General features: G+C 43.6%; 1 protein-coding gene across 1 annotated transcript in view; it reads right to left on the reverse strand.

The window, feature by feature from the left end:
- Positions 1-16229, reverse strand: part of LOC311224391 (dynein axonemal heavy chain 1-like) — a gene marked incomplete at both ends in the record, with an annotated part of 190100 nt that overhangs the window by 160273 nt on the left and 13598 nt on the right. Inside the window, 9 exons of the mRNA XM_084309358.1 lie at positions 921-1133; positions 1681-1934; positions 2046-2244; positions 7766-7924; positions 8125-8266; positions 8648-8730; positions 8840-8959; positions 9231-9456; positions 9787-9980. Coding sequence (XP_084165484.1) covers positions 921-1133; positions 1681-1934; positions 2046-2244; positions 7766-7924; positions 8125-8266; positions 8648-8730; positions 8840-8959; positions 9231-9456; positions 9787-9980 — 1590 coding nt within the window. The remainder of the gene's footprint in view (positions 1-920; positions 1134-1680; positions 1935-2045; positions 2245-7765; positions 7925-8124; positions 8267-8647; positions 8731-8839; positions 8960-9230; positions 9457-9786; positions 9981-16229) is intronic.

The following is a 16229-nucleotide window of genomic DNA, read 5'->3' on the forward strand; positions in this document are numbered from 1 at the left end:
CTCTTGGTGGTGTTTTTTTGGGCTATAACGGTTAGAAGGAGAACATACATTTCGGTGTGGGGGTGTTGTGTACGTTCACATGGTGGATGGTGTACTTACTGTCTTTTGGTTATGCATTCACATTGTGGTGTGAGTGTGGTGTCACTAATTGGTGGATTGTAATTGACACATGTTCTTTGTTGTAATTAACACACTTGCTTCTTTTGTGTAATTGAACACAGGTGTGGTGACGAGGCTCCACACCCTATAAAGCAGACTGGGGGCATCGTCACTGCTGCTGCTCTCTCACCTGTGCTCTCACCATTTTTGCTCTATTTTGTGCACCCAGCTCTCCATTTTTGTTATAGGAAATAAATATTGTTGTTTTTGCTAAAGACGTGTCAGACTTCTTGTTGTCCACCATTTTACAACCAAGGCCTACCGGGAAACAAGCCATATTCCTGACTGTTGAGGCCTTAGGGCAAGTCATATATGCTTGGTTGTAACACTAATACACAAAACACACATAAACCGGTTCATTCCAATGACAACAATATCAAAGTTCTATAGAAGCCATCTTAGGGGCGACAGTGGCTCAACAGGTAGAGCAGTCGTCTGGTAATCGGAAGGTTCCCGGTTCGATTCCCGCCCCTCCCGGGCAGCGTGTCGAAGTGTCCTTGAGCAAGACACTTAACCCCAAATTGCTCCCGATGTGCAGGTTGGCACCTTACATGGTTGCCTCCACCGTCGGTGTGTGAATGTGTCAGTGAATGGGTAAAAATGTGAGGAACAAATTGTAAAGCGCTTTGGATAAAAGCGCTATATAAAAATGCACCATTTACCGTGAACCGAAGCAAATGACCCATATTAAACCAGGAACGAACCTTTCTAGCCATTCAAGTTATGTCGAGTTGCCCTGAGAAGTGTGTGTGTGCATCTACCTGAGTCAGCCTGAGCGTGCTTTCCCACGTAGTGATGCGCTTGTCAAAATGCTTCTTGTAAGGAGAGAAGACCATGCCCTGGGTCATGACTATGTGATCATCCAGGAGCTGGACGGCCTCATCTGTACTCTTCAGGATGTAGCTGCCTGTCTCCTTGTAGGGAGAAACATCCAGCATCACCGTCGACCATTCAGCCTCCATCTTATCCAGAGCCTGGAGAGAGAGAGGGGGGAGAGGGGGGAGAGAGAGTGAAAGATTACAATGTTGAGTTTGAAAGATGAATGTTTAAAATGTATTGTAAACGATTCAAAATACATGTACAGGTACATACAAAGGTTTGTCCTGGTGGATGGGTGTGTAAACCCTGTCTAATAACAGACATCTAACACTATCTGTCAGAAAACAAGCACATGGAATATTCCATGATTAAGATAAAATAACCCTTACTAACATATAAGAAAATATACACTGACAATAAATTATATTTACAGAGAATTGCTACATTTGATATGTATTGTACAGTTAAATAGTCTGAACTATGCATTTAAATATAAGTGTATAAATATTTGGGTGATAAAAGCATAAAATATATTTTTACACCATAAAATGTGGGATATAGTCACATGCATTCTATAAGAGTTTGATCTGTGGGTGAAAAACAAGCTTTATGGAACTTTCTTCATTGGGAATCAGAATATAGGTGTGTTTTCCTGGTTTACATCACACCACGGAGCACCGGTCTCTTGAACCAGTGTGGTACCTGTTCGATGGCGTACTCCTTCCCTGCTGCCTCAGCCACCTCGGCCACCTGGTCCACATGGTTCTGCAAGCCCAGCTCCAGGCAGCGTGAGAAGTTCAGTTCAGCCTGGGGCTTCATGTCAACCTGGATGCGCTCCGAAAGCGTCTCCCAGTGGCGGAGCCTCAACGCAGGGTTCGTCAGGCTCTGGATGAGGGGGAGGTGGGGGCGGAAGTTGTCTATCTTCATCCTGATATCATTCGCCACAATCTGACAGGCTGGAGATGATGAAGGATGAGAGGGAAACGGTATGAACACAGTAGGAACATATGAATCACAGGTAAAGATCCTCTAAAGGTGTTGAATGTAATCATGTATTTGTCACTAACCAGGGACGTCCTTGAACTGTTTGTCACACATGTGCATGGTCTTGTAAGCCTCGCTCATGCTACGCTCCAGCTGCTCGGGGTCAATGGACTCCAGCGGGTCGTTGTGCCAGGCCTCCTGCCAATGCAGCCAATCAGAGGTGGTGGTCCAGAGGTCTCTGAAGGGCTGGAAGTCCTTAATCACCGTCTGCAGATGCTCGTACTGTGACACATTGTAACACAACACATCGTTAGAAACAACGTTTCTCTTTTCACTTTTAACACGCTTTGTTAAACAGCTCAAACCATACCAGCTGGAAAGAAAAAACATTAAAGTTACGGTGGGTAACTTGCAAGTTGCAGGTGATCAGCATTCGCAGTCAAATGCACATAAATATGTAATTTTTAACACAAACGTTCACAGTTGTGGTGCACGTCTGATAATATAATTTACATTAAAAAATATTAACAAAATAAGCCGTTTTCATACCTTATTGAAACGTTCTGCCACGTTTCTCTACTTAGCCTCTCATGTGTGATTAACAACCAACCACAGAGGCCAATGAGGGACAGGCCTTTCCCTGACGAAGCCAAAGCCACGCTTAAAGGAAGTTCATTTACATTAAATGTTATGAAATACTTAAGCATTACATCACGCGCAGGAGTGGTTTGTGAAAAATAAACCATGCCTAGGGGTGGTCGTTAGACCCCCCTAGGCATGGTTTATTTTTCACAAATCACGACTGCAAGTGGTGTAATGCTTTTATACAACTGCCACATTCATCCAACCTTATTGCTATACAATAAACACACATTAATCGAAGATCTATTGAAAAAACCATCCGCCACAAAAAGTTGTTCCCACAACAACAAAAAAGAGAAGTTGCCTCCATGTGGAAGCAGCTCGGAAGTGCATCCAACTGTTCTCAGTAAGACATCCAGCAACATCCAGCAAACTAACACATCCAACTGTCTCTCAACTAAGACATCCAACGAACTAACACATCCAACTGTCTTTCAACTAAGACATCCAACCAACTAACACATCCAACTTTTCTTTAGTTTTTAACCTACTTTCTATAGAACTTCATTCTTAGATGCTTCTATAGAAAGTAGGTAAAACAAATTAAAAAAAAGTTTTCTTTGCCCTATAGGAAAAAAAGTTTTCTTCGCCCTATTTTTTTATTTTATTTTTTAAACCTACTTTCTATAGAAGCAGCTGGGAGGTGCGCTGTTTTAAGTGAGCGTGGGTTATTGAATTGATTGATTGCTAATTTTATTACTGTCCGCCTTGTTTCCAACTGGTTAAGTTTAGGCCCTCTTTCAAAGTTGGTTTGGAAGGAGTTTGGAACCAGGGCTGGTGGTCTATCGCCCTGCTTTAAAGACAAACTCTAACCTTAACCAACTTCGAAAGAGGGCCTAAACTTAACCAGTTGGAAACCAGGCAGACAGTAATAAAATTAGCAATCAATCAATCAATCAATCAATTCAATAGGCCATGCTCACTTAAAACAGCGCAGCACCCAGCTGCTTGTCTCTCAGTCTCTTGCAGACAGGAGTGTGTGTGTGTGTGTGTGTGTGTGTGTGTGTGTGTGTGTGTGTGTGTGTGTGTGTGTGTGTGTGTGTGTGTGTGTGTGTGTGTGTGTGTGTGTGTGTGTGTGTGTGTGTGTGTGTGTGTGTGTGTGTGTGTGTGTGTGTGTGTGTGTGTGTGTGTGTGTGTGTGTGTGTGTGTGTGTGTGTGTGTGTGTGTGTGTGTGTGTGTGTGCGTGTGTGCGACCGAGTGTGCCAGACAGTGTGAGAGTGAGCTCTGCAGTCAGGGGCAAGGAAGGGGAAGAAAGAAAAGAAAAATTTAAATAGAATTTGCAAATTAATCAATCAATCAATCCGCGCAATTTTTATTTTGTTCCACAATGACTCATGACCCATCAATTACATCATCCAACATTGTTTAAAGAACTAAGACATTCGCCGTGACAGAATCGGTTTATATTTAGTCATTATGACGCTATCAACATATCCATTTGTTAAAGATTATTGTCCGCCATCTTGTTTTTTCCTAAAAATCCGCACGGCGGAGTGATTGTAATTCGGTTGTGGGCGGGTCCTGGGACCAGGAGCGTGGAATTGTGAAGAATACATACGTGTAAATTGACTGTTTCAGCCAATCAGAATCGAGACATTTGCATGCCGTTGTATAATTGGCTATAGTGTGCCTAACCATTAGCTTACTTATGGAGTCCTGTGGTCTGAGATCTGTCCGGGTTCTGAGCAAAACCGAAGAATTCCCACAGGCAACAACAGGTTTTAATCCACTACATGCCGACAAACGTTTAAACAACATCCACAACAGAAAACAGCTGTCTTTGTGCTATAGTCGTATGCAGTTACTATGCACTGGGGCTAATTCCAAGACATCATCTCGGTCTGAAGCATAGGCTCTGTACGTAAGCTAATGGTTACGCATCGATTACACTACTGGCAAGTATTTCACAACGCTTAATGTAAAGAAGATCCTAACTATTCCTTTACATTTTCAGAGGCCATTACTCACTATCGGGGCTATGGTGCACCTGGCTCGCTGATAACAAACTATCATTACACCTGGGTAAAACAGAGTCCATTGTCTTTGGACCAAATAACAAACTCAGCAAGACCACAATATTGTCACAAGGAAAGATGAAATTACATACCTGGGTTCCATCCTAGAGGCAAATCTTTCCTGTGACAAAATGGCATCCAATGTAATCAAAAAAGTCAACCAACGAACTCGATTCTTGTACCGGATCTCCTCTCTGGTAAACAAGAATACCCTGAAGACTCTAACAGGAGCACGCATTCAAGGGTACTACGACTATGCTTGCACCTCATGGTACCAAAGCACCTCAAAGGCGCTAAAAACAAGATTACAAACATCACAAAACAAACTGGTCAGACTACTGCTTGACCTTACTCCTAAAACCCAGCTCACCGCTGCCCACTTTGACAACCTAGGATGGCTTAGAGTAGATGACAGAGTACAGCAACTTGGGGACTAATTTCATCTTTCCTTGTGACAATATTGTCACCCACTGTAACTGAGAAGCCGTCGGTCTTGCTGAGTTTGTTATTTGAACCGAAGAGAATGGACTCTGTTTTGCCCAGGTGTAATGATAGTTTGTTGTCGGCGAGCCATATGCAGATTTTGCCTTAGTTAGTCACATAAGGTGACTAATTCTAATTCCTGGAGAGAATATAAATGGAAGGTCATTAGTAGGTTTTTCAAGACCCCCTTATTGACCGCTAAAGCAGGTACGACTCCCACAAGCGAATGCTGGAGGGGATGTGGTGAACAAATAGGTAACCATACATACATTTTCTGGACATGCCCAAAACTATGTCACTTCTGGGATGATGTATTCAGGGATGTAAAAAAAGTATTCGACATGGACATCCCATAAGATTTTAAAACTGCCATCCTCGGAGTCATACCAGAGGGCATTGAGGGAAGGAAAAGTGTGTATCTTCTTCAAATACTGTTAACTGCTGCCAAGAAAATGATCACAATTAATTGGTTAAAACCCAGTCCCCCAACACATAACCAATGGCTAAACAAAGTCAAAGAAATTCAGGACATGGAGAGGATGACCCATCTGATCAGGTTGCAAGGTGAACAGTTCGATAGAAAGTGGGATTGTATAGAGCGAATAGGGCTATAAAGGCAACGTATTACTTATTTTCATCTTATTATTTTCTATATTATTCCCCATTTTATTGTGATTTTCTTTTTTAAATGGTTTGATCCACACATGTAGTATATTCTGATTTACCTGTTTAAAATTTTTTTATATATATTTTTTAATTTATTTATTTATGTATTTATTTTTACGCCCCTTCCCCTTCCCCAAGCATAGCTGTCTCTTAACACTTTCAGTGCCACTCACAAGATTTCTCGGTTTTTTTTATAGGTGGTTGCATGCCACTCACGAGATTTCTCGGATTTTTATTTTTATTTTTTTGCGATCTGAAAAATTATTGCATCACCCGAGCCTACCCGAGTATAGCCGAGGGGCGCCGGCGATCACTGTGGAAAAAAGCGCCCCCTGTCGTCTCCCAGATGACATAAGTGATTTTGGAATGGACTCAATGAAAATGAATGGGGAAAAAAATCCGGTACTCCACATTTTCCAGTTCACTGATCCAGCCGGGGTTACTAGAGTTCATTCTGGAGCCTCAGGTCCCCGCGGATCATGGAGTTTTCCTGTATCGCGTTGGATCCATACACGTATCGATTTTTTCGAATGGTGATCAGGAATTGGAATATACCAGTTGGATACCATCTGATGTCAGGTAAGGACTCTATGTTATCAGTGGTAGGATAATCAGAGTAAGTTTGATGAAGTTATAAGCTGTTTTGTGAAATGTCTTCTTTCGGTTTCACTGTAAAAGTCTGTGAGGAAATCAACGGAGCGATTATCAGTGCGCGGCCGTAATGTGCGTGCGTGCACGTATAATATTGATCATCTAGCGTTTATTTGAAAACGATTCATAAAAAGGCCGACGAATATCAACGTTGTGGAATATTCCACTAAAAGACGATTTTCATAGAATGCTCCAGAATGAGCTGTTTTTTATATCAAAACGGGGGCTTTTCTAACTGCTCTGAAACGGCAACGACGCGATAAAAAAACAATCTGCCTTCACAGCACTGACTGGAAAATAGTCTTTGATAATGCGATGGGCAGATTAGACACATAGCCATAATTTAAAACATAGATTAGGCGATATTAACGTTAACATTGGCGCCGATGGTGGCATTCAAGCGGTAAAACGGAAAACCAGGCGTGGCGCTGAAAGTGTTAATGACACGGTACAGACAGGATGTTAATTGAGAACTAGTTGTAAAATATATCTGCATATCTGTACTGTCTTGATTTTGTGCTGAATAAAAGAAAAATATTTGAACAAACACGGAGGCTGCAATTCGAAACTGGCCACCGTAAATGTCCAAACCCCCCCTCCCACCCACCCCCTCCTAATGGACAGTCTCCTCCCCACCGTATGTATATATTTTCTCTCCCACCCACCCACCCCCTCCTAATGGACAGTCTGCTCCCCACCGTATGTATATATTTTCTCTCCCACCCACCCACCCCCTCCTAATGTACAGTCTCCTCCCCATTATATGTATATATTTTCTGTTAGGATCTCTGGGTAACAGTACTGTATATTTGCATATCGTATATGTCACAAATGTAACGGTACTATATACCTGTATGTCATGTATGTCCCTATGTCATAATTGTCATGATGTCATGTATGTTGTGTATGTCATAAATGTCATTATGAATTGAAAATGGGGGACCCTGATGTAAACAAGACAAACGTCTTTCTCTGGTCTGCATCCCCTTAACAATTGTGTGTATTGAGCCGTACTGTATTGTACCCATTCTGCAATCTGTTAAATAAAGTTTTCATTCATTCATTCATTCGTTTGTTTGTTTGTTCGTTCGTTCGTTCGTTCGTTCGTTCGTTCGTTCATTCATTCATTCATTCATTCATTCATTCATTCATTCACTATGGTGGTTAGTTACTGAAACTCTCTCACATTACCCTACTCATTGGTGACAACAATTTTAGGATTTCTTTTGGGTCAGAAAAAAACTGTGTTCGAAGAATTGACCTGCTGCCGTTTGAAACATGTCTATAAAGATAAAAAGAACATCCATTGTTGGCCTGAGGCACCTGGCATGTTCTCCTCCACTCACGTTGGTGACGGGAATCCCAAAGATACGCTCTCTGCTGTTGTGGGTCTGGGCCATGGTCTGGGCCTCCGTCAGCTCCTCGATCACCTCCCTCACCTTGTTGGCTGTCTCGTGGGCTAGACTGATGTCTGTGTGGGCAGCAGCAAACCCAGCAACCTCCATCTGGAAACACAGTCCCAATGGTTCAAATGAGATGAACTAACAGAATTCTAGAGATACATATACAGCGTTCAAGAGGAATTATAAGCCTAGAATAGATTAACCAAGTGCATGGTTTAGAAAACGAATGACAACCTAAGACCAACCAAAGACTTTGGGATGGGATTATTGAATAGAAAGGTATTTGAATGTCCCCAGATAACCTGTAGAGAGTTCAGTTGATCCTGGAACTTGTTCTGCTCCGCCAGCTGGGCCTTTTGGAAGCTCAGCTCATCCTGCTCATGCTGGGTAGCTACTGCCTCCAGCTGGGTGAGTATCTTCCGAGACCAGCCAATAGCTGTCCATCTGCACAGAGAGAGGATAGAACCACACACATCAGCTCAATCGTCCTGCTACGTGTTGCTGTTGGTTTTGGGAGACGTTTCATGTCGAGCCATGGGGTTATCATTGAAATAAACAGCGGAGCACACAAATTATCATTTTGTACATTCAAATGATCATTGCCACTGTTCTGCTCGAATATGCCCATCAAATCACAAGACTGTTGCAGTCAAATGCTTTTATGCTTTGATTGGAATTTGGGGGCAAATCCTTTTAGGACTTTTTAGGACAAATTGGCTTTTTAAGGATTAAATATGCCTTATGATGGTTGATTATTTGTAAATGGTAAATGGTGCATTTATATATCTCTTTTATCCAAAGCCTCAAACCCAGAATTCTGCTTACTTTCCATCGAAGTCGGCATTTGACAGGCTGTAGAAATACGTGTCCAAGAACTCATAGTGTGACAAGACTTTGTCAAGAATCTCCTGTAGGTCAGTTGGACAAACAAAACAAATAATAAACACAGGAACAACCTTGAATATGTGTATATTTTAAACATCTGATGCATTGTTGTTATTTTCCATGTCTTAGTACGTCACGGCTCTTGAGCTGGTCTGGGATCTGTCTCATCCACTCTCTCTGTTCCGCCAGCTCCTCAATGTCGTTAAGCTTCTCATACAGCTTCCTGCTGATGGCGTTGTACTCCTCACAAACCTGGACACATGCATGCACGCGCACACACACACACACACACACACACACACACACACACACACACACACACACACACACACACACACACACACACACACACACACACACACACACACACACACACACACACACACACACACACACACAGGCATGCATGCACATACACACACATCTTTGTTGTTACTTTTCAATAATTCAAAGGTGAAATGTGAAAAAACACCAAATTCCTCACCCAGATCATTTAGTGGTTTTAGGTAAACTGGAGACTTACATCATTGATCTGCAGGCGTAGCTTGGTGGCAAGGCGGTCTAAGGTAGCGCTGGCCAGAGCCTTCTCTTTGTTGACCAGGGTCTGTCGCACAGCCTCCACGTTGACAGAGACAGGGCCGATGATGATGGAGACTGGGAGGGACTGTTCCAGCGCCTCCTTCTCCTTCAGGTACTGAATGAACGCCTCCTTCGCCTCCTGGACTGTCTGCTCCTCCTGGCTGTGGGCTCTGGAACACCAACACACACACACAAATACAAATTGTTGTATAATAGCAATATTACAATCGACATCATGCTGTGTCGTAACGTCAGCACTGCCTAAATCTCAGTCTCTCATGTATTGTGGTAAAACAAATGACTGTATTGTATCTGGTATCTATAGTTCAATAATTCATTTAAATTATTCCCGCTCAATGAATCCTATTAAATTTGAAACTCCTATCAAATGTCCACATCTAACATAAAGCAATATGCATTATATCCAGTATATATATATGTATGTATACGCATGTATACCCAGCCTGTATGGACAAAGGATGTCATTTGAACAGTCTTACTTGAAGAGGGTATATATGTCGGAGTTGTGCAGCTCCAGGTATTTCTCGTAGGCTCCAGCGTAAGCCCTGAGGGGGATGAGAGCCTGGAGCAGAGCGGCGCGGACTCTCTCTCTCAGCGCAGACACCGCAGGCTCCCACAGACACACCGCCTCCAGCGGGGGAACACTGACGATGGACATCTGCTTCATCACAAACTGACAAAAGACTGTGACGTTAGCTCTCATCTTGAGGTCCCTCGAGTTTGCTTGGAACGGGGTAAATCTGCATGTTGCTATGATGCCCCTATAGCTCATGGAATGAACTCCAACAGTCCTTAAAACTTGAGATTCTCCCCTCTGTTGCAAAGTTTAAAACCTTAATATCCAACCTTTGTCAATCAAGTTGTACATGTTTTAATTGATTGTGATACGTTTTTTGAGTTCATTTGAGTCTCCCCACGATGTACTGTGGCGCTGCTGTGTCTCCGTCATCCATCGCTCCCCCATGCCATCTCTCCCCCATGCCCTCACACACACACACACACACACACACACACACACACACACACACACACACACACACACATACACACACACATACACACACACACACACAAGCACACACATACATAGATGAGCACACACACACACACATACACACTCACACACACACACATAGATGAGCAGACACACACACACATACACAGACAAGCGCACACACACACATAGATGAGCACAAACACACATACACTCACGTACACGCACAGACCCATACACCGACAAGCACACACACGATAGATTTATGCCTACACTTAATTACCTCTAATTACGGAAAACCTTGGATAAACCAGCTTCGCTTGTGCCCAAAAGCACGAACTCCTAGATTTATGCCTAAATTAAGTACCTAAACTTTCCATAACCCGTTGAAACCTGACCAGTGCTGTGTCCGGCCTCGCACACACACACACATACACACATACACACACACAAACACACAAACACCCAGGAAGGGGGACTCAGGGGAGACATTATCTCTGGCCCCCACTTTACACCAAGAGACACGTGCTGAAATTCCCTCCCTCCTACCTCCTCTCCCCCCCGCCTTTCTTTGTCCCCGACGACAGCCATCAATCATCAAACCAAAAAGAGGTGTGTCCAACTACTAGGTATAAAATGATGTGACGGTTTACGAATCAGGGCCACTTGCAACTGTGCTCTCCCTGCGTGAAGGTACATGCCCCAGGGCCCTCATTTATCAAGTTCACTTAGAAAACCTTCTATTTCCACACGTAAGCACAGAATTTAGAATGTGTGCACGCACAAAAAAAACGGGATTTATCACACGTGCGTACACAGGTCCTACGCACACCTGTCTTGATAAATATGACTTTGATCCTACGTTTGAGCTTGTGCACTGTTTTAAGTATTTGCATACCAGAACCGCCCCGATTAACCATATACGGTAATGGAACACCCCCATGAAATGTGGAAAAGTGGACTAACCCGAGCGAACTCTGAGAGACTTCACTGAGAGCGAGATTGATCACCGAACGTATGTACAGCATTTCCCGTTGTGAACAATCTTATTTGGAAACATGACACACAGAATAATAGTATTTAGCGTTTTATTTTAAACAATATTTAATCGTATGATTATAGATATTTTTAGAGAATAAATAAATCTAATGAAGTTGCCAAGTTCACAGACAACTCTGCGCTCTAATGCCTATTATGTGCGCTCGTCATGAGCCCGTTCTGGTCAGAGTCATATGGCTTCAGTGGATAACTATGATCTGCATTTAAGTGAATATGAATGACTCCGGCCACCGGCACATTATCAGCCAAAATGCGCATCGCAGATTATCTGTACATTGACCAAGTGGAATCCCGTTCACATTACTGATTACTGATGGAGCAAACTCTGAGAGATTGTTCACAGAGGCGCTGCCGAACCAAGATATAATATGATGTGTATAATATAATGTGTGTAGAGGCATATGCTACAATCTATCTTGTTGTTGGTATTAGGCAGCCTATATGAAGTACATATAATAGCAGCCAGCCCATAGCCTACATTATGCAACAGTAACTTGCGCATATAATAACACACAGCCCTGCGAAGCCTGCATACAGTAAACTAACTTGATCATTAATCTAGCTGTTGTATCTTTATGCTTATGAAAACATTAAATAATATGTATAGGCTAGGCCGTCGCTTTAGCCTATATTCTCAAATTGCATTTAATGGCTGAATGAATGAATGAATGAATGAATGAATGAATGAATGGAAACTTTATTTAACAGATTGCAGAATGGGTACAATACAGTACGGCTCAATACACACAATTGTTAAGGGGATGCAGACCAGAGAAAGACTTTTGTCTTGTTTACATCAGGGTCCCCCAACTCGAGTCCTCGATATCCTCGCGGACGGACCAGTATACCTTTATATCATATCATATTCATATTCATATCATAGTTTACTCTATCAGCCTACCAGCATGTAATACGTTCTTTGTTAGAACTCAACTCGTTATTATTTTGCGCATAGATTGCAGAAATACGGGGACGTTTTGATTTAGGCTTTGACACAGAATACAAGTCATGATATCACCCACACGATATATGCTCTGTCCTCTGTGTCCAGAGCATGTATGCTTTTCATTCATTTAAGACACATTTATTGCAAGGGTTTTTGTATACACATACACTCAACAAATAACCTCTGTCTGTTCTCGTTGCAATGCGTTTATATCGTGGGTGTTCATATGACTTGTATTCTGCCTACAGCTTCGGGGTTCCACTTATTACATTTAACAATGGCAAAGCCTTTTAAATATAATCAAAACGTTCCCGTATTTCTGCAATATATGCGAAAAATAATAACGAGTTGAGTTACGCGGAGCGCAGCCAGTGCTTATTTCCGCGTTGTAAAAATATTCTACCACCGGGCGCCAACTACGCATGGTCCGACCTGTGCTTGAATATACGCACAGAGTCAAGCACAAGTTCAAATTGATGAATCCCACACTTTGCTTAGAAATGATCGTACGCACGGGTTACGCACATATCTGTGCGTAAGTCAAGTTGATAAATGAGGGCCCTGGGGTCCAGATTTGATCTATTTTTCCTGTTGTCAAGTTAGACCGCACTCTCAAGTTCTGACACTGGGTGCTGTAATCCCATAAAGTTGAATATAACAAAAGCAGGATAGCCGGACCAGCACTCTCAGGTTCAATAGTTTTAATGGCAGCCTGAATTGGAAACAGACATGTTTCGGAACTATGTCCTTCTTCAGTGATATGGCTAGCCAGATCAATAGTTTTAATGGCAGCCTGAATTGGAAACAGACATTAAAACTATTGAACCTGAGAGTGCTGGTCCGGCTATCCTGCTTTTGTTATATCTATTTTTCCTGTGCCTTGAGATTTTAGTAAACTTCTAGCAGAATAAGCCATCTGACTCCTGTCTTAAATCTGCTCAACCGCCGACTTTCAATAAACGAACCCATTGGTAATTGTCCTTATAATTGTTATCCTTACTTGCCTTGTTGTTGTGATTTTATATGCTGTGTGATTGTATATGCCTCTTTTTGCTTAACTCTGTATGTCCACTCGACATGACAAATGTTGTGAATACTGGCTGAGCGCTTCTGCTCCAGCCTTATTGGGATTTATTCATCATTTGTGCGCCTATTGCGCGCGTGTTGAAAAACGTCCATGGACCGGCATTCGCCTGTGGCCACGCCTACAGCGTGTTTCCTTAAAGGTGCCATGCATTATAAATGTCATTTTTCAGTCTCTAGCATTGTATTATAGTAATAGGAGTTCGTATCAATGTGTTTTTGGGCCTTAAATACTATATTGGCGAATTCCTCAGCTACAGCCCATCCCCTCTTTGCCTCTAGTAAATCAGGTCATGTTGATTTGACGACCTGGTGCACGTCACAGGGCGCTGTGGATAGATGCCCGCCCCCATTCTACCTAGACTAGACAGCGAGTGAAGCTGCGGGGCGAGAGGAAGAGAGAGCCGAGAGGGAGCCGAGAGAAAGGAAGAGAGAGGGAGAGAGGGAGAGAGAGGGGGCACTTGGGGGGGGGGGGGGGTCCGCGCGACACACACACACCTCCGAACGGGAGAGTGATAGAAAGAAAAAAAAGAAGAGAGAGGGAGGGAGGGAGAGAGAGGGGGCACTTGGGGGGGGGGGGGGGACCTGCCACACGGAGGTCCGCGCGAAACACACACACCTCCGAACGGGAGAGTGATAGAAACAAAAAAAAGAAGAGAGAGGGAGGGAGGGAGAGAGAGGGGGCACTTGGGGGGGGGGGGGGGGGGGACCTGCCACACGGAGGTCCGCGCGAAACACACACACCTCCGAACGGGAGAGTGATAGAAAGAAAAAAAAGAAGAGAGAGGGAGGGAGGGAGAGAGAGGGGGCACTTGGGGGGGGGGGGGGGACCTGCTGCACGGAGGTCCGCGCGAAACACACACACCTCCGAACGGGAGAGTGATAGAAAGAAAAAAAGGAAGAGAGAGGGAGGGGCTTCTCTCTCTCTCTCTCCTCTCTCTCTCTCTCTCTCTCTCTCTCTCTCTCTCTCTCTCTCTCTCTCTCTCTCTCATGGTATAAATGATTATTTGTGTAAATATATGGTTATACGCCGACCATTAAGAAAATACATGTTAGTTTAGGAATAAGGGGCAGGTAACTATATAACTATAAGATTTATTCTTCTTCCTGCTCCTTTTGTCCATGGAATGACTATTTATGATTTTTTAATGAAGAAACTATGATTGTATTATTCCATGTGGCAAATAAAAACTCTGAACTGAACTGAACTCTCTCTCTCTTCCCCCCCCTCCCTCCCTCCCTCTACCAGTGCAGCCTGTGGTCTGACTGTCACTCAAAGTGCTTATGGGCGGGGCCATAACAGCCTGATTTCTCGAGGCTGAAAAATTATGGTTTCGAGTACTTGATTAGAAATATAAAACAATGATTTTTTTTGAAAAAAAATTACAAATGTCTTCAATAGACTAACAGGAATTGTGTAAAGTTGCCCAAATAGTGCTAGGAATAGCAGTGCATAACCCCTTTAAAACACAGGATATGGTCACCTCCACGCCCTTCCGAGTCTGAATTTCATGCGTGAAAACAGCCAAGGGTCCTCAGGGTGTAAAGAGCGGAAGCTCTCAGCATGTATTCACATAACTAGGGTTATAGGATAAGCTATGTATAAGTTATGTTTCATCTGTCTGAGCGTTTCCGCTCCAGCCTTATTGGGAACAAAAAGGGGGAGCGAAACACGCAGCCACAGACAAATGCACCCCCCGAGGGCCCTTATGCCCATCGAAAAGGGGAGGGGGGGTCTCGTCCCCCACTCGTCCTAACGAGGAGCGGGGGGATAGCAAACCCTGACCAATATGCGTAATAGGGAACAGTCACCCTAGGACGCACAACGTGAGTGGGATCCTCCTCTACCATGTCAGCATGACCAACCTCTCCATATACTGGTGATCCTATTCTACTATGTCAGCATGACCAACCTCTATATACTGATGATCCTCCTCTACCATGTCAGCATGACCAACCTCTATATACTGATGATCATCCTCTACCATGTCAGCATGACCAACCTCTATATACTGATGATCCTCCTCTACCATGTCAGAATGACCAACCTCTCTATATACTGATGATCCTCCTCTACCAGCATGACCAACCTCTCTATATACTGGTGATCCTCCTCTACCAGCATGACCAACCTCTCCATATACTGATGATCCTCCTCTACCAGCATGACCAACCTTTATATACTGGTGATCCTCGTCTACCATGTCAGCATAACCAACCTCTATCTATATACTGATGATCCTCATCTACCATGTCAGCATGACCAACCTCTCCAGATACCTGGACCACGGCACTGGCACCTTGACCACGGCACTGGCACTGCAAGCTAATACATGTGTCCGAACTGGCTGAGTCTCTGGACATACATGGGATACTATGACTTTACTGGGGATGACTGTGCCAGCGCTTTCAAAGGAAAGAGACAGGTGAATCCGTTGAATAATCTGCAGAAGAACCCTAGATTCCAGAAGGCTTTTAGTCAGCTTGGCGCATTGTTGCTGGTAACAGATGAGCTCCAACAGGAGATGGAGTCCTTCACATGCATTATGGATGGCCATAGTTGGATGAAGTCAGTTGAGGCTGTGTGAGCCAAGATGCTGCAGAAAATTATGGGTGCTGATAGTCCTGGATGCAAAAGGATGCAAAAGTAGACATTGAACGCCTGTCTCCCCCCAAGGTGTCTCATGTACAGCGAGCCAACTTCAGAGTCACCTGCTACAAAAGAGCAGAACAGCCAATATTCAAGAGGCCCAAAGCCTATGATCAAAGTATGGACTGGGAAAAACAATGGATGAGGTGTTAGAACCTGTCTGGACGGTTGGACCCATCCTCCGTCCTTC

The sequence above is a fragment of the Notolepis coatsorum genome, assembly GCF_963971535.1.
Source record: "Notolepis coatsorum genome assembly, chromosome: 1".
Taxonomy (NCBI): Eukaryota; Metazoa; Chordata; class Actinopteri; order Aulopiformes; family Paralepididae; genus Notolepis; species Notolepis coatsorum.